At 42.3% G+C, this 22501-nt stretch overlaps 1 protein-coding gene across 5 annotated transcripts in view; it reads left to right on the top strand.

The window, feature by feature from the left end:
• Positions 1–2693, top strand: part of LOC120948526 (uncharacterized) — a 74722-nt gene extending 72029 nt beyond the window's left edge. For all 5 annotated transcript variants that reach the window (XM_040364957.2, XM_040364952.2, XM_049606999.1 and 2 more), the window contains exon 11: positions 949–2693. In XM_040364957.2, the coding sequence (XP_040220891.2) occupies positions 949–2118 (1170 nt within the window). In that variant the 3' untranslated portion in view covers positions 2119–2693. The remainder of the gene's footprint in view (positions 1–948) is intronic.
• The last annotated feature ends 19808 nt before the right edge of the window (positions 2694–22501 follow it).

The raw sequence follows: 22501 nt of genomic DNA, 5'->3' as shown, positions 1-22501 counted from the left end.
ATAAAATGGCTGTAGCTAAAAACTGCTGTGAACTGTAGTGGACTTTCTGCGGAGTAATTTTCTAAAGGGAGGTTTGAGACAGTTGCTCTGTAAGCTGGAGCAAGGTGAGCTGTTAGTGCGCGATATTTCAATAATGTTTGGGATTCTCCATTCTACGATATATTAGAAGCGGAGCTTACAATTCTAAAATTCACGGCTGAATGAATGGTCGTTGCAATTGGCCTAGAATTGGTTTATGTACGTATTCGTGACGTAAAAATCAATAGGATATGTTAAAATATTATAAACCTCTTCAATTTCTAACGTTTTTTACAGCTGTTCATCTTACGCTTCATGGTGTCCATCTTTCCCTTATCAGGTCTTACCCGAACATTTCAAAACTGCCAAAAAAACCCTAATTTTTATTTCATGAAAAATAAACATAATAATCGATAGAAACTTTAAAGTTCAACACATTTTCTGAAAAATTAGTGTGAGATAATGTATGCACATTTTCATGGTCGTGGCATGTATGTATCCCTACATTTTTAACATTTTAATTAACGTGTCCGTTTTTACCTACCTTCCCCTATCATTAACCTATCATATTCATCTTATGTGGCGTTGCTTAACGTTTGCAAAACATACTCTCTTCTGAGTTACTGTAAATGTTTAAATCATCTACAAAGGTTCCTCATTCTTTCTAAGGCATTTTTTCGAGCGTTGTTTTTGTGTGTGTGATATAGGGGACCGCAGTTCTTTGAAAAAGTGGTGTCGTTCTGTGTTACACGTTATGGATTTCGGCTTGATAGCTTGTTTGACAGCTTTACATATGTTATTTTTTTTTCATCCTATGATTTTATATATTCTATTATTCATTCGTTCCGTACGAACCATTTGTGCCGAAACCCAAACTATTAGCAATATGCGTTGGTTTATCTAAATATTTGAAATTTCCTTTCCTTTCAGCATTCGATGATTTACTTCTTCCATCATTATGAACTCCCTGTCATCATACAGCAGGCGCAGCTGCAGCAGATCCTCATTCAATCGCGTAACGATCAGGCCCAAGCACAGCAGGGCGCTTTCCAACAGCAGCGTGCTCCACGTGCAAACACGGGCCAGCAGCAACAGCAGCAGCAAGGGCCTAATCGCCGCCCGGCCCAGCGTCCCCAGGGATTGGCGGCAGCCGTTGCCCAAAACTACAACGTCCAGTGGACGAACTTGCTCCGCTTATGGAGAGGTCAGAACGATAACAACAACAACATCGGCGACATCCTGAACCGCTTGCCCCGCTACAGCCTGCACACGTTGAACGTGAACCACATTAATGGGCTGAATGCGTCGCTGCGCGACATTGCCCGCAACTCGATCCAGTATCTGCGCTCGAACCTGAACGTGGGCATGGCGATGCTGGGAGGAAACGCCGCCGTTAATCTGTACAACAACAATAACAACATGTTCGGGCCGCATCGCATCGTACGGGCGGCCGTCGGGCTGGGGCACAATCGCAACCCCACGCTGCAGGACGTTCCGTTGAATGATGACGGTACGGACCGAGACCGGGAGCCGCCCATCGATCGGCGCAGTAACTATCAGCGCAACTATGAGGAAAACAATTTCATTTTCCCCGAGGCGGTACTTACCACCCAGCAGCAGCAGCACCAGCATCAGCAGCAGCAGCAGCAACAACACCAACAGCCGACGGAATCACAGTCCCACAGTCAGCGGGATGGTTCGTCCATTGTTGGGGGCAGCTTCAGCCCGGACGTGTCGGCGTCTTACCGAACCGCTTCGATCGACGATCGACAGCAAAAGACCCCGATCGACAGCATGTCACTGGCGCAGGACGCCAGCGATGCTCATCGCATGATCAAGAAGCAGCAGCAGCAACAGCAGCATCCGTTGGACGTAACTCCCGGGACTGCCATTGAAGTGCCAGTCGTTACCATCATGGAACGGGCGACGACCAGCGAAGCCGCTAGTCAACCACCAGCTGACAGTAGTCAAGATTCCAGCAGCAACAGTAGCAGTAGTAGACGAGGGGTGACCGAAGCGATCGCCAATGTCGATGCGGACCAAACAACGCTGCGGAGGCGGCAAACCGATCCAGCGAAACCGAACGAATCATCGCTATAAAATTGGCAGACACTTCTGCACATCAGCGGCTCAGAAACGGAGAACGACGAGAAGCGCAAGCTCCTCTCGCGTATGCGTGTGATGCTGATGTATTTCTGTATTGATGTTTCACCGATAGGTTTGATTTTCTGTTTGAGTCACTATGTTTTTATTTAAATGTTTCTTAATGCATTCAGAAAAGGGTTTATTTATAAAACAGTTTAGACCGGGCCATGGTTAAGCCATGGGTTGAGAAAAGGGGCATAAGGAAAGGCTCCCGTGTTTTGTGCTTGTGATATGTGAAAGGGACAACTGACACGCTGCAGCTATTCGTGTGTATCCGTTACATTTACAAATACCAATAAAAAGGAAAATGGCTCTAAACACTACGCAAACGATCGTGAAGCGTTCGTGAATGAAAAGCAGTTGAGTTGCTACTTGCTGTTCACGACCATTTTGGAACAAAGTGCAAAGTGTTGTGAGAGAAAACGCGATGGCAAAACACACTCACTCACAGCACTCACACATGAATTGTACATACGGAGGCGATGAATGTTGATGTTTTTAATCATATTAAAGTATCTGTTTTATTATTATTTTTTCTTCTATCAATTTTGGTGAACGAAAGTGTAAATGAATTATTCGTGGGCGTTTCGTTTGCTTTCTTTGGTTTGATCGGGGAAAATGGGAACATTTCACGCCCAACGCGGGGATGTCATACGAGATATTAGCGACCCCTTGTAGCCAGTTAGATGTCGGTGAAACCATACCCGTTGGACCGGTCTACCGGTCCATCGTGCGGGTGGTAGGGGTTTGCGTTCGACATATTTTGTGAGTTCATAGTTTCTGGCCAAAATGCTCTCCCAAGCAACGTCCCCATTCCTCCCTTCCCTTTCATCAGACTACCCATATTGATAAAATGATTACGAAACAATGCCTAAACGAGCTTCATTTATTCAGCTTTCACAGTTCCCTAATACAGTGTTGGGTTAAACAATTGCAGGCAAATAAAAAAAAACAAGCAAGTCAACAACCAAAACATGCTGCGTTACGTACTATCAATCGATATCACATGGTTTAAGTCAACGGTCAGCAGTAGACAACAACCTAACGGAGCAAATGTGACGTTGTTAATAAAGTTAGGGAAGCAATTTGCATTGACGCTTGCACGATGACCGTTTCAGCGTGGGGAAGTAATTTTCTGACAATTCGAACAACTATTCTAAAAAATGAACTCATTGTAGTTCGTCCACAACGTCCTGCAACGAACGATTATGAGTGAGTATTTATTCGTTTTATTTGAATTTGCGTGATCATATTTTAATATTGAACAAGGAAAAACGTCTTTTTAATTTTTTTGTTTTTCCTTATTGTTAACTTCCTTCAATAAAGATAATTAGGACAGTGTGACAATTCAATCGAAATGAAGAAAAAAAAATCTCTTTTTTGAATTCTTTACCGTCAAATTAATATCTCAATTCTGGTGTTGGAATCTTCATTAGTTAGCAAATTTACGCTTTCATTACTTACTTACTTATCCGGCGCTACAACCGCTTTGCGGTCTTGGCCTGCCTCAGGAGTGTCCGAAGCCGCTCACGGTCTCGCGCCTTCGTCTGCCAGTCCGTTATCCCGGCCTTAATGGCGGACGCCTCCACGCCATCTTGTCACCTCAATTTGGGCCTATCACGCCTCCTCGGTCCTTGCGGACGACCTAAAAAGACTTTACGGGGCCAAGTATCCTTCTGAGCATCTTCCTCTCGAACGCGGCTAAGAGGGTTTCGTCAGATTTGGACAGTGTCCATGTCTCAGAGGCGTATGTGAGTACCGGTACTATATAGGTACTGTATAGTCCCAGCTTCGTCCGTTGCGACAGGTTCTTTGAGGTGAACTGATTTTTCAGGCTGTAGAATGACCGGTTGGCAGCCAGCATCCTTGCGCGCAACTCAGCTTCCATGCTATTGTCGTGGCTGACCTTCGACCTAAGATAGGTGAATTGTGGGACGACTTCAAAAGTGCGTTCACCTATCTGCACGTCACGCCTACGTAGATTCTGATTATTTGTTGGCGGGCCCGCTGATGTTGCCACCATCAGTTTGGTCTTGGCCTAGTTTATCTGCAATCCGAAGTTCTCTGCCGCCTACTCGATCCTTTGGTAGGCTTCTGCTACATAGGAGAGCCGCAGATCAATGATGCCTATATCATCAGCGTATGCCAGGATCTGGGTTGACTTATAGAAGATGGTTCCCGTAGTTTCCACCCTCGAGTCGCGGATGGCCCCCTCTAGCGCCAGGTTGAATAGGAGACAGGCAAGCACGTCCCCCTGGCGCAGACCTTTGATGGTAGCAAAAGGTCCTGAGAGTTTTCCATCCACCTTCACCTGGCATGTGATGTTGGTTATAATCATTCTAGCTAGCCTTATCAGTTTAGCCGGAATTCCAAAAGAGCTCATAGCGTCATACAGTTCGACCCTGGCTATGCTATCATATGCGGCTTTGAAGTCAATGAAGAGATGGTATGTGTCGTGTCTGTATTCAGTCATCTTCTCCAAGATCTGCCGCATGGTGAAGATCTGATCAGTGGTTGATTTTCCGTTTCGGAATCCTCTTTGATAGTTTCCGCCTATCTCTTCGACGTGCGGGACAAGGAACGCTTTCATTAGTTTGCTTTTTTCCCTTCGCAAAATAGTCATGATGGATAAAATAGTCCCACGTGAAGGGAGAATTTTATCAATGTGACTAATAAATAAATGAATCAAAAGAGAACTCAAGACACATCCTTGTGGAACGCCAGATGTATTTGAAAAGACGGAAGAATATGCATACTGCAGCCACTTGTTTACCAGAATATATGGAAGGTACAACGTCGGACATAAATTGCATCAAATTAGTGACGATAGACCGTTTGTTAGTATCAATTTTGAAGTGCTGCTCTAATGAAGATATTTATCTAATGAAGATTGGTATTTTCATGATTGCATTATTTATTTTTTTTTGGATTTCATTTTACTGTGCATATTTTAGGAAAAGTTGCGAATCTGGAAACCAAAGATAATCATGAGTGTCTCACTCATGTGTCACACAGTATATAAAACGTTTTATACTTCATGTGCCACTTTTATATGTGCTTGCCTGACTGTTTCTTGTTTGTATTTAATCTAATTAGATAAAATATCATAAGAAATATTGAATTTAGGACAATCAGTGTAATCAAACAGTCAATGATAGTGTGTTTAAATGTTTTTATCGCTTTGTTTATCCTTTTGCGGCTTTTGATTATGTTGTTAGTCAGTCTTAAAATTTCATTTCCATGTTCAAATGTCTGTTCTGCGGGCCGCTTACAAGTCTTTGTGCCAGGGGACTAGTGTACCGTAACGTTCCTTTTCTTACAGAAAACTTGACAGTGCGGTACACTACACGAGCCCGGTACGTGTGAAAAGCTAGTGTCAAATACGAATATACTTTATCACTTATTTATCGCAACGTGAATCACATTTTTACTTAAATTTGTATTCGAAACATATAATCTGGACATACGCAAAGTGAAATAACATTATTTACCCTTGTCGCATCCAAACAAAGCGTATCAATAGTCTCATAATCAATTCACATGTAATATCTCTGAGCCATCCTGAATTCTCCGTCCTGATTCAATTTTAGTTGAATGCAACGCTGTTTGAATTGCGTATCGCTACGATTTGAATGTAATATCGAATAAACTATACCAATAATTGCATTGCTAACAGACAAGCCTGAAAAACGTTTCACTAACTGCTGTTGTTGATTTAATTTACAAACCATTGCTGTTGTGACGTCTTGAGAACAATACTTGCTCGCATTACTACCGGTAGTAATTCCACACAAATCATCAAGAATTCCACAAAATGAAAACAACAGGCAGGTTTGATTGAATTAGTCACATTCATTCCTGCATTCTTACCTCACTGCCACATAATGGGAACCTTTCAATACAGTAATAATCGAAGAAAATGGAAAGCAACTTACAGCGCATCGAGTGGATTTGCGCAATGCTTGCCCGCCCGAGCTAATGTTGCGGTATGATGGAGGACATACTTTTAACATTTTTGCTCGCAGCGGGAAGGCAATCGGTTCAATTTACATTGTATGCTGCTGGCAATGTCTCGTTTGGGCTTGCTTGTGATCGCCAAGCAGGATGTTAAATGTCGACTCACACAATCAAACACAATAGCCAGCTCGAGCATTATGTGTTGTTCGTTGATGGAAAAATGCTATTATTTGTGTGTTGTTCGCAGCGGTCGCAAAAGGGAATGGGCGTGTTGCCATTGCCGAGCCTCGCTGAGCCTCGTGCTGTGCCCCACAAGACATTACCCCTCCGGGCGACGGTATGGAGTTGATGCTGTTTTCCACTATTTCTAACGAATTATAAATACCCTAATGCACGGTACGGTAAACCATCAGTACTTGAACAGATCGCTTCGGCTACGGGGTAAATCTGGTTACGTTGAGCACATACCGTTGGATCACATTTAACTGAGTGCTTTCAACGGCAGTGAAGGCGCATTCTAGTTTAATAGATTTGTGGATGCGAAGATTGGAAGATTATTTTCCAAAGATTTATTGCGAAAGTTGCAAGCCATTCTTCCGGAGGTCCTCTTCCCTCTGCAAACGTCTACCATAAAGCGTTACATACACTCGCATAAGTGGCAAGCACATTGAATTACCTTTCAATCTAACGGTGAGTGCGATTTGAGCACTATTTAATACCTATTCCATTCAAATAGCCATCAAAACGTGAAAAAGAACGTTTCAAACGTACCTTATTTTTTCTTTCTATTTTCCATTTTCAAAAAAGATGAAATCGACCTTCCTGGTGGTGCTGGAGTTGGCGTTCTTCCTTCTGCCCGGACGCGTTCTCTACGCCCAGAAGGATAGCGGTAAGTAGGGATGAAACTTCTGTGCCCTGTTTGGTTCAACCGGGTCGCAGCCAAGGTGAGATTGGAGCTATATAGCTCACAAACAACCAAGGGAGAACCCCCAAGCTCCGATAAAGCAATGCACCGGCTGACCGAAATGAAGCCCCGTGGCCTTTTCGGTTGGCAAATGTGGTGCTGAATTTATGGCGCACACTCTTCCTCTGGCTCTGACGGCGACAAAAAACGATTTTACACTGAGATTGGTTTATCCTGGCTCTGGTTTGCTGGGGGGGGGGGGGGGAGTTTGGTTAGGGTCTGGTGTGGTTCGTTTGGTTTGGTTTGTCGGATGACTTCGTCTGGAAGCTGGTGAATGGACAACCGTTACCATGGTGGACGGAACAGCAGTGGGTAAGTAGGCGACGCTCATCTCTTTCGCTTTTGGTTTAGCGTTTTGCTACTTTTTTCTTCTCAAATCTACCATAGAACAGCTGGACAAGAACGGTACGTAGCGTTAATTGCATATTATGAGTTGTTTATGACGAAATAAAAGCTGATTGCAAAAATTAAATGTATAAAAAGCTAAATAAATGAATATCCAGTTAGCAGCGCACACTCAAGCTAGCCAAATCTTGGTTTACATGTAACACCTGCATGTCTATGTGTATTAATGTTAGAGATATAGCATGTTACTACTTTACCACATACAAAGCAAAGATAGGTAGAAATATTTTTTTGTAATTTTCCGTATCATACATTTTTTCTTAAATTCCCGTAACGACCCTCCTTCCCCTCCTTCATCCCGAATATTCTCCTACCGCTCCATCCCCCAGGTGTCGACGAAAGCACCGCTGGAGTGTATGTGCCGACCGTGCACCGGCATTGAGGACGCGAACGTTATTCCCCAAGAGCTGACATCCTTTGCCGATGAGGGTACATTGACCGGGTACTTCCAGAAGTCGCACTACAAATCCATCGAATAAGTCACACGTTGGGTCGGAAACGAAAGCTTCAAAACTCACCTTTCACAGTGTGATTCTACGTCAAGAGAGCTAAAGGGACTTACCCGTTTACTAGGAGGAAAATAGCTGTGTTCAATCGTGTAGATCTGCTAAGCTGCTAACAGATAGGAAAAGATTCGCGTTAAAAGACATCCGGTGGGAATCGTGGGGGATATTTGAGCCAACAAAAAAATGAAACTCATAGAATAGTAATTAACGCTCATTTTACGACATAAAACCAGCAGTATCTTTTAAGTGTAGGTGCAATAGAATGAGATTGTATGGTGCCATTGATGTTGTTTTAGAAAGTACTTCCAATAAATCTGAATCTGTAGAATTAATACGAAATGACGAACTCAAAAGTTAGACGTTCTGTTGTTTTCTGTGTAGTAAAACTTGTAATGTAACTCTATGCTCAGTATTCGAATGTTTTATTAATTGGTTTATAACAAACAAATCGATGTTACATATTTAATTGTGAGAATTTATTTACATATTTAACAGCGCAATGTTACATTACGATACTAGTTTCATAATCACCTAGGCGTACAGGAGGACTTGAAAGCCTCTGACTAGGATGAACTGCTACTTCTTTCCTTTCTGTGTTGGCAATAAAGTCAGATATTAGTTTCTGTTAGAAACTGCCGCTCTAACTCGGGAAAAGTGAACAAAATGAATTTTTTAGGTTGGCACTATAGGTGTACCAAAAAATTAGATTATTTTTATTCTCTTTTATCGCTTAATAACTCTTGGATATTTTCTTGCTATTGCCCCGTGTTATATTTTCGTTTTCTTTCGAAGAACGCTAAGAAACGTTAACGCGTTACTTCCTTCAAAACGATGGGATTGGAAAGTCTTTGTTTATTATTAATAACTCGTAAACAATTTTGCTACCACTTTGTTCCACGACCTTTCTCAAGCGCGCGCCATATCTTTCTCCTCGATCGGCACTCACGCATCGTGCCGAGCGCGCGTTCGCTGACCTCCCGATAGATCGCACACACACTTCGATCTACGCCCGATGAGTGTCCTCGGTAGCGATCTACGGGATCATCAGGTTGGCCCATAACATCTCCCCCTTTTTATTGCAGCAGGTACCCATCAAGCCTACGCGGGAATCGTCTGGACCTGTTGGATCGGCGTGGCGATTGTACCGGCTGCTGACGTCTTCTTCGTTGGACAGGTACTGGTCGTGGAGATGGTAACGGCGGTGAGGAGGTCATACCACGGACCTCGTCGGATGATGATGGTAGGAGCGGTGAGGATTTCAATGTAGGGTCCTCAACTGGCACGACATCTCTTGGCCCTTCGATGAGCAGATCTAGCGGCAATTGCGTACGAGCCGCGAGATTGGTTGACTGCTCTGAACTGCCGGTGTTCCGTTTCCGCAGCTGGTTTACGTGACGGCGATGCATACGGCCGTCATCCGTCTTAACCTCATATATCACATTCCCTATCATGCGAACAACCTGCGCGGGAACCCATTTCCAAGAGTTGCGCGAATACCACTTCGCGTAAACGCAATCACCACTCTTGAAGCCCCGATCATGTTCCTCAGGCAGCGTTTGAGTGGTTTTTGTGCATAAACCTTTACCGTGGAAAACAGCTGGAAATTTCTTCTCCCATTTTGCAGAATCGCTCGCTATTCTGTTGCAAAATTGGTTCATCGGCATGGCTGCAAGCGAAAAAATAGCGATTACATCGGCTCCTAATAGCTGCAAATCTGACGGAATGACTCTTATTATCGCCGTTTCAGTCCTTCCGTTAATCGTGATATCCGCTTCAAATTCGCCATCCAGCTGAATATGTGCACCAGTTGCCGTTTTCGCGTGCACTTGCGCTGGAGATAGATTTGGCATGCCGAGCTGTTTCCAGGTCTTTCGTCCTATGATCGTAATGTCCGAGCCAGTGTCGAGCTGTAACCTGGCCGATTTCTGCCCAATGTGGACAGTCACGTATTTCCGGTTTTGTTGTACGCTAAAAATATTAACGGAAACTACCCTTGTCGCTACTGAAGAGCGCTTGTAGAAATTATTTTTTCTTTTCTTCCGCCCTGCAGTGTTACAATGCCCTTCGCGGTGCCCATACTTGCCACAATCCTCGCACTTATGCGACCGGTACGAACAATCTCGTATCCAATGATGATCGCCGCATAACCAGCATGGACCCGGTGGTTTCGCTGCTGGTGCGCTTCGGTCTGCTTGCTGAGGATGCTGCTGGTTGCTGAAGCTGCGTTGTGTCTGCTGCGCGTACCGCTGCTTGTAGTCACCGCGCATAGCGAAAACTCGCTCGTTTCCCTCGGTGGCTATCATCGCGCTGTCCACCTTCAAGCTTGTGATGCGCTGAGCTTCGGCAGAAAGCTGCTCCAGCGTGAGGTCTGCCTTGTCCTCGATGCGAGCAAGAAGCCGTGTGCGGATTTCAGCATCGCCTTCCTCTCTCAACCCACAAACAAGCATTAAGCATTTGAACTGCTCCTCGGTCATAGCGCTGAATTGGAAATCAACACAAGCGCGATTAACCCGACATGCGAATGTCATCAGGTCTTCGTTATGAGCTTTCACAATTTGCAAACACTTGTATCGCTTGCTAAGTAGGGACTCCGCGCTTCCAAATAGGGCCTTCAGTTTGCTAACTGTATCGTCGAACGTGAGGTCGCGGGGAACACGGGGAAGGATGAAGTTGCAGTACCGCGCGTGTTCCGCTGTGCCCAATTTGCGAATGAGCAGCCGCACTTTCGCTGAATCCTCTAATCGGGAGGCGTCGTGCACGAACAAATCCTCGTAACGTGCATACCATGCAGGGAACGTCACGCCGGATTCTGCCTCGAACCGAAACTCGTTGATGCTTCCTGCCAAAGCATCCATAATCAACTCTGGATTCCTTGGTGCTGCGGGCTGCTGTGCGTACTGTTGAGCCTGCTGGGCTTGTTGTTGGGGCTGCGCTGTCGTGTGTGGTGTTTGTTGCATCATGTGTGCCATCATTTGTTGCTGCTGAGATAGCTGTTGCTGCTGCTGCTGCATTTGCTGCTGCATAAGATTCAGCATTTGCAAAAACATTCCCGTTTCAGAACCGTTCATGGCCAGTCCTGCTTGTGCCGATGAAGCAACGGGATTTTGCGATGGCGGTTGTGCTGGTTGCATCGGTGCACTTTGCGTTGGCTGAACAAAGCCCGGGTTCAGAGCCCTTGCACCGTTCAGAGACAAACGTCGCTGCTCATCCATCTCGGCATCGCCTTCGGGATTAAACATTTTAATGCCGCTTCGATGAAATTGCCTCTCTTTTCCGGTAAAGGATGCACTTCACACGCGAACACTTTAACAATGCCTTTCGTACTAAACTTCACTGCACTGAAAAAGTCTTTTTTTTTTTCAACTCGTCGCCACTGTTATATTTTCGTTTTCTTTCGAAGAACGCTAAGAAACGTTAACGCGTTACTTCCTTCAAAACGATGGGATTGGAAAGTCTTTGTTTATTATTAATAACTCGTAAACAATTTTGCTACCACTTTGTTCCACGACCTTTCTCAAGCGCGCGCCATATCTTTCTCCTCGATCGGCACTCACGCATCGTGCCGAGCGCGCGTTCGCTGACCTCCCGATAGATCGCACACACACTTCGATCTACGCCCGATGAGTGTCCTCGGTAGCGATCTACGGGATCATCAGGTTGGCCCATAACACCCCGTTTACGTGGTTTCCTTGCCTTTTTATCTCTTTCCGCACGCACAAAACATCGCCTTAGCTGACAGTTCGTTGGAACCTTATAACAGTTTCCAACAGTTTCTAATTATGATAACTTTCTTCTTCCGTATTTCCAACAATCCCAACCGATCTGTTCCTATTACCAAAATTAATTCTTTCCACACTTTCAATATTCTCAGTCGATGTATTGAAATAATCGTTAACTTTTTCTGAATGTTGAACAGCATATTTAATATTACACACAGTTTCGCTAATCGGTTCTGTTAGCATCATTTTTCAGTCAAAATATACGAGAATGCGATGCGATACGATGATTTGATATTAATTCCTCAATTATCGTTTCTTCAATTATTTTAAAAAAATGGAATGGCTGACATCATCGGCTGGCTGTAGAAAAAAAACTAAGCGAGATAATTTCTTTCCATGAACATCCCTTGAAAGGTAATCATTATCAGGTTTACTTGTAAAAATAAGTCTACGACCTTGCGAGCTGCCTTTCATCAATTATCCGGAATTTTCGACATGGCGGACGAAGACATGCGTGTAAGCATGTCTATAATATCAACCCTCGATTTTATTAAATCCTTCTAAATTTTTGCGACAAAATTGTTGGAGTACAGTTTTTGCATCATGGTGGTCCTGAAAATTTCGATGGGTATTGATTGGTGGACCGAATCGAGGACTAGAGTGTCATTCGAAATTCAGCCAAAATTCACCTAAAGTGGTCGCATTGAGTAATGGCGTTATTGCTCGCCGCTGCGAATCCAGTGGACGCAATTTCTGCTTCTTGATATGTATGATCATGTTTCCCAGGTGATATTTTATATTTTTTTGATATTTTTTTTTGTTTGGCCGGTTGCATCGACCTCCCGGCCAAGCCAAGCGACTTGTCTCTCGGTCTTTATTTTCAGATTTTTTTGGAGCTTCGTGTCTCTCAGGATCGTCAGCCAATGGTCTTTCTTTCGATGCTCTGTTTGTTGTTTTGATAGAGCCAAGATGTTAAAAATGCCGGAACAGGCGACGGCGACGTCCATAAACTGTCACACCGAGTTCGTTTTAGACGCTTAAGGGTGCCGTTCTTTGATCGCGCACGATCCTGAACAAAGTTGTTTTACTTTTTTCGCCATCATGATAAGAGTTCGACTGATAGAGGTGTCAAATTCTGTCTGCTGACTCATGGGATATTATTATTGAATATACAATCAACGTTTTTTCAGTGTGGTTGAAGATAAAATCTTGAAAAATCAACATTTTTTGTCCATTTTTTTAATGCAAACGTTACAACATCACGGGCTACAGAGTTAATCAGTTTTTTTTTACAAACATAACATTTTAAAACAATTCTGACAGAATTTTCATGTTTTCCAACTCTCCCAGAAAATGCTGTTCTATTTTTGACTGTTTCCATGTTTAACTGGCTTTTAACAGCTTCAACAACTTCCAGATACAACTCCATACGATAACTCCAATTTGAAACTTTCGTTATATGTTTGAACGGTTAAACGCGATACATTCGTTCTTTGTTTTTTTTTTTCAGAGTACTTCGAAAAAACTGACCCAACTGAGCACGATCAGAAACATTATAATTATAATTTGCTAATCTGTTAATCCTGAACGAATGAATGAATGATTATTTCACACGACTAGCTATAGCTGAAGCTAGCTGCTTCTTTTATATCCTTTTCAACTGTTCTTTGCTACTTTTTTGCTTCTACAAAAACAGTAATTTAAGTTTCGTTTCTTCTCTCAAAATAGAACTTTTATAGCTTTTTATGTAAATCACCTTGTATAAGATGCAACCTGTATCCTTGGTAGTAGGACAGAGTATCGGTAGAGCAGCTGGAATGGATGGAGCGTCTTAAATCAAATGAATATCAGTACTGAAATAGTACAACAAGAAGAAATTGAATAGATTTGTCACTCCGGACCAGTACGCATCCTTGATTTCGATTATCAAAATGAAGGATAAACGATAGATAAAAACCTAGATAAAAAACTGAGATATCTTTCTTTTCACTCGCTTCATTTTTTATATGCTTTACGGCAGCGGTCGGCAAACTTTTGGGGCAACGGACAAAATTTAGAAAATTATCTAAAGCCGCGGGCCAGGAGAATGCAGTCTTTCTATTATTGTGATTTAATTATTACATTATAAAATTTTAGAAACAAAACAATTGGTTAATGATATCAAGCAATGTGATTGGTATTATTGCTGTTTTCCTATAATTGTGTCATCCAAGTATAGTTCAAAATTGATATAACCTACTTAAAAACTTTTTTTTTAATATACAAAAATATAAATCATAAAATTTCGTATGCAACCTTCATTTCGATAGTCTTATTGTGGTGTTAAAATAATGTTAATATTACATAACGGTTACATTAAAAAATGGACAACAATTGTCTATTTTTCATGGGTTTATCTTAACCCGCACTAACAAACCTTTAATTGCACTTTGAGTAGTGGTATCCCATTAGTTAGCAAACAAAATTTGACACCTCTATCAGTCGAACTCTAACCATGATGGCCATAAAAGGCCATCGAACGAAAGTCCAGGTTCATTTTTGAGGTTTCAAAAGAAGCTGAAATGAAGACAGAGGGACAAGTGGTTCCATTACTTCGTTAGCTGGACTGGGATATCGATGCAACCTACCAAACAATAAAATAATACCTGGGAAACATGAAGAAACAGATCAGGAATTATAAATCGCATCCACTGGCTTTGCAGTGGCAAACAATAACGCGAAAACTCAATGTAATCATTTCACGTGAATTTCGACAGAATTTCGATATAACACCCTAGTCCGCAAACTGGTCCAACATCCGTCACCTGTGTCCCATCGATTTTTTTCTACACCAACGTGATGCAAAAACTATACTCTAACAATGTTGTAGGGAAAACTTAGGAGGAATTAATTAAAATCGAAGGAAGAACTTAAATCATGCATGTCTTCGTCCACCATGGTGAAAATTCCTAACAATTGACGAAAGGCAATTCTCAAAGTCTTGAGCTCATTTGTGCAAGTAAGCTTAAATAATTCCCTTTCAACAGATGTAAATGTAAAGAAATTATCTTTCCTAGTTTTTATCTTCAGCCAGCCGAAAATGGCATATTTTTTCATGCAAAACTTACGGGGATATTGACCTCGAGTTCGAACATACTGAACGGTCCGTCATTCCATAGTTGATTAAAAGTTGAAAAAGTATGATGGTATAATATGGTATACTAAAAGATCTTCAGCAATTTGTGTTCGAATCGTTTCTTCCCATCTTTCAAAATCAGTCAAATCCTTTCGCGGGCCGGATTGAATGTTGCGGCGGGCCGCATTTGGCCCGCGGGCCGGACTTTGCCGACCGCTGCTGTACGGTCCCATGACCAAACTGCATCCCTCATCAGTAGTTAGGGTCCTCTCATTATATTCTAGAGACAGTTGATGCTGCAAATGTTGGATCAATTTCCTAGAATCACTGTCAATTACGGTATTTAGTCTGCTGTTCTGTAGAATGCACCAATAAGGTTGATTTGCTGAGGTTAGCTCCAGATCTTCTTTTCTAATTTTTTCGGTCCGAAGTTTTTTATCATCTTGGATCAGGCAGATTTTATTGGTATTTAGTAGAAACTTTGTTAGAAACAAACCATTGTGCTGCAGCATATCTGCAAAACAGAACTTACTTACAAACGCTGATCGTCTAAAGTTGGGCAGGAACAGTTGAAACACTAAAAACGCATCGTAGGCATACATCGACATACACTTCGCTACAGTAAATTTATTTATTGTTTTCCATAGTAGAAAAATTCCACGTAACCTTCATGTAACAAAAAAATGTATGAAACCCTCAGTAGCGTATAACTAAAATCACCAGCGATCTTGGCTAATCAAATTCGTTCGACTATACCAGCGATCGGCAAAGTGCGGCTCGTTAGCCGCATGCGACTTTTTGCTGTCTAGGCGGCTCTTTGCTGTTCGTATATTCCATAGAACTTTTCATTTTTTTTAACTTTCGGGTTATCTATTTTGCTCTTCACGTAGAATCATATGAAAATGTATATAGAGTTGATGATGACGATGGTCCCACCTCCTCCCCTGCATAGGTTCAAGAATCGGCACTTTTAGTCGCAAAGTTTACTGACCTCTGGACTATACCCATCTATCAAATCATCATCTTTTCACTTCATAAACATGGGTGTCTCGCTACCTAAGGTAAGGCCTCCTTCCCCAAACAATTCCAGTCCCTTACTGCCAAAGCGAGAGAGGCGTTCCCTTACATTGAGAATAATTCAGCGTATTTATCCTAGAATAATAAAGTAGAAGACAGCCAGCCACCTGCAGCGAGAGGATCGTCTTCTTAAATTTCCGAACCGTTGTGAAGCCGGTTGAACCTAGAAAAAACTGCCAGTGTGTCGATCCGATTTTCAGGAAGCCCCGCAACAATCAGCCTTTGAGCGTTGCAAAACCGTTGATGAAACACCTCTAGTCCTAACACTGCCCAGCGACCGTTGTTGTTCACCAGGACACTCCATAAGCGTAAAGTAAACCGAGAGATTTGAAGCTTTATAAAGGCCAGAGAGACCCCTTAAACAACAAAAGGAAGGGATAAGTATCGAACTATTAGCAGTGTGCTGAGCTTGAGTACTTTGCAAGAAACTAGAAAAGTAATGAAAAATAGTTCCACAAATACGAGTCCAAACAGTAAAGGATCGAGTTCTAATTTACATGCAACTCATACACGCATGGAAAAAAGGGGTTTCTAAATTCCTTAATTACATAAATAATGAATCGCAAAAAATGAATGAAAATATATACTCCAAATAAAATGTTAATCTGTGATCTATTTGTAAACTGTAGTCTCGATTGAACTGAAGTCTCCATTAAACCGCGTTTAACGCACTCTAGTTGTTTAAGTTGTTTAGTTGTCTAGTTGAGAATTGAATCGAGAGAAACCACTTGATTTTCAAACTTTTTTCTATTTGCTTAGTTTCCATTTTTCTCGTATTCGATAGAAAGCAACTCATATGGAATCATATATTTCTCTTGATAAACAATGCACGCGATAGTAGGATTTTTAATTAATCATATTTATTCTTGATGCGGTTATGTGTGCGCAGGATGATAGGATAGAATAAGTGTAATGGTGTTATCATGGAAAAAGATAGAAGTCGCATATAATAAGTGCTTTAATTTATGTTCTAGATTGTAAGAACATAAAAATACAGACACTCTTGCATCAAACCTCGCAACAGAAGGTACTGCTGCAGACATATAGGATTTCCCACGATTGATTGGCTGGTTCTTATAATTTGTTGAGTTCGTCTCACGATTTCATAGATTTTTAAATCGTTCCCACGATTTCGAGAATTGTTCAAACATTTTCAAAAGACAACAACAAAGCTTTAGAAAACTCTGTAACTTACATTTCTATCAAATAATTAAAGTTTGCAGTGCTTGGCCAAACTGAAATCCAAATACGATAAGAAGCTTTGTACAGAATTTGGTTTGACAATTCTTCAAACAACATAAAATATGTAATGTAATGTCCACAGGTGATGCGAAGATGGCTATTTGTAACTTCAAGTGTCGTTGTTGTCCAGTAATAATGATATGAGTTTTTCAGATTAATAAAGAGAAATCTTTAAAAAAAATCTTTCAAATAGTTAATTTGGCATGAATTTTGAAATCAATTTTGCAGCTACAATGTAATTAATTATAAAATAAAATTGTCCCTTTTTCTTTTCTTTTACTTTTTGCCTACTTTTGTTTTTAGACGAACAGTTCTACTCCGCCTCCAATAATACACTTTTTTCAACTATAAACTTTTTTGAATAACCTACTATAAATATCGCACAAATATATAAAGCAAACCGTTGCAAATGCAACACTAACCGTGATTCACTTCAGTAAATGCATTTGTATGATCCAGGATATCAAGATAACCATAAAGTAACGCTGTTTGACCTTTTAAATCGAATTTCTAGAACGGAGTAAATGGACATGATTGAATGCCTCATACAACAGTTTAATGAACTCTATCCTTTATCAATCCTAATGTTTGTAAACGGTAATGTTTCCACATTATTGAAAAAAACACACGTACAATCCTCTCATAAACTACCCCTTTATCAGCTTGGCACAAAACTGGACCAAGGCTAGAACTGAAAATAAGAAAAAAAGGAAATCTTTGATCGTTTCCACACACTCTAATGTGTCACATTCAGCCATGCATGTTGCCCTAACAGCAAGTCATTAGACTAAACAAGGACTCTCTGCCCTACCCTCTTCGGGACCGTTCAGCTGAAATCAATAATCGATAAAAATAACTGTTCACACCACATCACCAATCGAGTCGAGCACTTTATCGCCGGGTTACGATACACTGCAATCAATCACGTAACGCTGAAGAGTGATAAAAACAAAAACAACATCAACAACAACGGCCACCCCAACTACAAAACAGAACACCCTCGTTTACCATAATAACACAGCAATACCACATCTAGATAAGCCGCTCAATAATGGCACACACACACACTTAAACACGCACAATATAACAATCTTTCGCCGATAACTGCCACTCGGTGTTAGTGAAGGGCTGCGTTTGCATATCGAGTCACACGCTTTCTTTTCCTCACTTGATTAAATGTTTCGTTTTCCCCTGAGTATTTTTTTCACCGCACATTGCGAAGAAATTTTCTTTTGCTTTTCTGTTACTTTGGAGCTTAAATTTCGATGTACAACACTAGTCAACTACGTGTATTCTCAAGCAATAACAACATAAACAGTGTGTTAGTAACCCAAGAATACGCGTGGCCAACCAAGTTTTGCGATGATTTGATGCACTTGCTTAGTTTCACTATTAAGTCACTTTTTTTCATTTTATATCACAAAACTAGCTTGAAGCAGCATAATTAAACACAAAACTAACACATAAACTTACCAAAATAACAACAACAAAAATCCCAAAAAAAAACAGACATTGAAAACAATAATAATAAAGATAACACAAAGCTTCAAGAAACGAAATAGAAAATTAATAAAATAAAAGAAGCGTAAGTATATATAAAACATTCAGAAAAAAGCACACCCTTCAGGCAACCGAAACCGATTATCCCGTTACACTCACCAAGATATCGCGATTTCGAGTCAAACTTTAGGCGCCCAATTTTTCACTCACCCACCTACACCTACCACGTTCCGGTTCCCATCAGCATTATTGGCTGGCGCCGGTACAATAACGAGTTAATTAATTTCCTTTTGCTTTTCACGCTGCACCACCACCCGGCCGAGGCACGCGTCCGACGAGGTGTTATACTGTGAAAAGAAGTGCCAGAAGAAGAGAGAGGGAGAAAGAGATGGAGAGCAACAACAGGAGAAACAGGAAACGGAAACTGGAAGGGAAAACATACACAAACACGCACACTCTCCTACACCTACACCGAGAAGCCAAATTTGGCGGAAGTGAGGGTAGTTCCAGCGAAGAAGCAAAAGCGAAGGAAACAAAAAAATAAGGAAAAACAACCCAAACTGAGCTAAAGTTGAACCGTGCCAATATTACCTCTGCGTAGAACACGGCAAAACTTTCCACCCCTTCACGGGCCAAAAATGCACGCAATCATGCTGCCCACCAACACAGGGCCGGGTATGGAAACAAGGATGATCAAGAAGACTCGTTCGCATGGGGATTCGACCGGGTGCACCCAGAACGGACGCAGGCAGACGATGCCCAATGAAGACCGAAGACGCCGTGGTTGACGAGGTGACCAGGGAGGGCGGGGGGGGGGAGGTGGAAGCAGGATGTCGGTTGCACGGGTGAAACCGGTGGGGGGGGGGGATGATGGGTCACAAAACTTATTATATTAATTTAATAGAGGCAATTAAACACACCATAATGGGCTTTTGTTGTTGTTGTTGTTCGAAGGAAGAACGGATAGATGGATGGATGGGAACGAACCCGACACCGGAAGTAGTAGTCCGGGCCGGTCCGACCAGAAAAAGGGGATTCTTCCCTCCAGTCTGTGGTCGGACTGTTTTTGCCGTCGGTGTGGTTCGCTGTAAAAAGGGATAGAATTAATTTATTATAAGCCGTTCCCCGGTTTTTCTCACACCTTCTTCACGCTTGTAAAACGTGCCCCGGACCCTCCTGACCGTCTTTGCTCTGCCTCGCACAGTGCAGTCCAAACCGATGGACGCGACCGAAACGCGCGACGCAATGTGACTGCTCAGGTGTTTGTTCGGATCGTTTGAGTTTTCATCGCACGAAGGTGTCCGTAATTGGCGGCACTATCACATGCCAGAGGCAGCACACTGCCCCGGAAACCACACACTAAACTTCACTCCAAAGCTCGTTGCTCGAGCAATGCCCAACACAAAACGCGCACGCTGGTTCGGACGCGGACTAATAATATCAATATCTCTTGCGAGCGAACGGGGTAACGACGACGACGACGACCGGCAACACCCAAGGCACTCAGGTGAGCTACAGGTTGTGCGGTCACTGCAGCCAACCAGTGACAATGACCGTTAACTTCCGGCGTTTCTTGCGACTGTCTTCTGAACCCTGCACCACTCGGAAATACGGCACGGAATGGCTTACGATGTCATTTAGATTGCACCACCGTGGCTACGCGATAATTTAACGAACGTGGTCCTGTTAGATGCTCGGGAGCTCATGCGTGCTAGAGGGATTATATTACTGCCGGTTGGAATTCTTTTTCATCCCTTTATTTTGCAATAAAAGGATGGCTCTTTTAGGGTGTTAAACCGAGAGCGAAAGAAAAAATCTCATTTCGATTGTCGTGCTACCATCTTGTGTTGGATAAAACTCACTGCACTGCTTGAGCACAGTGGCCGGGATCATTCGTGCCTCGTAGGGCCCTGGAGCTTGCTCTCGGTACGGTAAAGACATCTTTCCAACAACAGTGTCATTCCCACACCGCGCAACCGGATACCAGTTTAAATAAATTATAATTAACCTCAACCTCAAGGCGCTCGCTCGGCCAGCGCGAGACATCCCGGCAGCGTCCCACTCACCCATCGCATCGGATCCGGAACAAGCGATCGATAGCGCTCCGATGCCCCCCGGAGGGGTGGTACAAGTATGGCTGGTTGTGCAAAAAGGTCGTAAAAAGTATCAGTTGATTCCGAGCACCGAACGGCTAATAAATGAGAAAATATTAATCTCAGCTGAGTGTAGACAGAACGAAGCTGGGGAAGACATCGGGATGCGCAACGTCTTCGTTCTCATCGTCATCGTCGTCGTCATCGTCGTCGTGGGAAGCGGGAAATGAATAGCGATCGTATTACCCCACAGCCCATCGTCACTTCTGTCCGTCTAGTGTGGCCCGAGGGACGCGTCCAGCGCGCTTTCCACCACTTTCAAAAGGGACATGAACGAATCGCCAGTTCGAATTGCCACGCTGGAATTGCAACGGTGAAATCTCACACCGTTGTGCCGACCCTTTGGCACAAGACTTTCCCAGACACGAGCGCACACACACCCACCCACACGCAAACGGACGTAAGGGAAACTTCCTTTGATGGAGGTGCGAATGGAGTGCGAGTCTCGCGGGTGAAACCGAAGAAAGTTATGACTTAATTTGGAACATGACACTATTTCTAGCTATTCCGCCGTGGCCACACCATCGTTGGCGCTGGGATCGAGCAGGGCGGGCGGTCGATTACATGCTCGTTTCGCAATGAACTTTCCAACCGTGGCACCGTTGTGGCGTGGTTGGGTAGTGTATGTTTTTGGCTGCCGGCGCAAACCCTCGGTCCTTGAGGAGTTTAATAAGTTGCGGAAGTTGCGGCTTGAAGTTTGCGTCCGATGGAGGTTGGATTTAAAGGGAGCGAGGTTCATTGAAGTGTGCTTAATTAAAAGATTTAAGACGCTTTATTTGTGTTTCGTGGAAATGTTACTTCTATAGACAAATTTATGGAATGTGCATTACTTCAAAAGCTGTGAAATCGATAGTTGAACATTAAAAAAGTATGTTCTTTCTTGGTAAATTTTCTTCAAATTTTTCTGTGGCATGAATAATTTATTGATAATGTATTCTTAATCTTTTATAACGTTTTCAAGCATGCAAAATGAATTCATCAGTTTCTAGACCATAATCAATGACAGTGATGAAATCCTGTGTCACCTGTGTCAGTTGATTCCATAAACAAGTTTAAACTATCTAATAATCTTCTATTCAAATTCTTTTATATTTTTAGATATATCAACTTGTTTATTTTACGCTCTTTATTGTTATATTAGGTAGTTTGTTTTGTATTTCAAATTAAATTTTCAGTCCAAATTCCTTCTATTAACTTAATCTTATATAATTTTGAAAAACCTGATTCGTAAACATAATTGTTAAGAGGTAATATTAAAGAAAATGAATACTAGTAATTGTTGCAGCTTCAACAATTTCTTGAATTTGCTCTTTTTCTTGAAAATATCACTTATTCATGCTGCTAGATAATTGATTTTACATGATTAAAGATAATTCAGTATATATTTTTTTTTTGAAGAATCAACATTTAACAGTCTGCACCACCCATACATGACTTTGGAAAACTTTTGAAGTTGTGTGAATATCATTTTGATGAGTAAATTGAATTGAAGAACTCGTGGATCAAGGGCACATCGACCCTTTCCAAACAAATAGACTAGTGCTGGGTTGATGAGTATACAATTATGTTTACGATAGCCCGGAGTAAGTTTTAAAAAAATATTACTGGGGATCTTTATTTGCGAACTGCTAAACTAAGACTAAAGCTAACTTCTGGATTCGGTGGTATTTAGCTAGGCTGGTGTTTTCGGTGCTGCCAGG

This window comes from Anopheles coluzzii, chromosome 2 (genome assembly GCF_943734685.1).
Source record: "Anopheles coluzzii chromosome 2, AcolN3, whole genome shotgun sequence".
In the NCBI taxonomy this organism is placed as follows: Eukaryota; Metazoa; Arthropoda; class Insecta; order Diptera; family Culicidae; genus Anopheles; species Anopheles coluzzii.
Note: the sequence above shows the minus strand (reverse complement) of the source record. Positions and strands in the feature narration are given on the sequence as shown.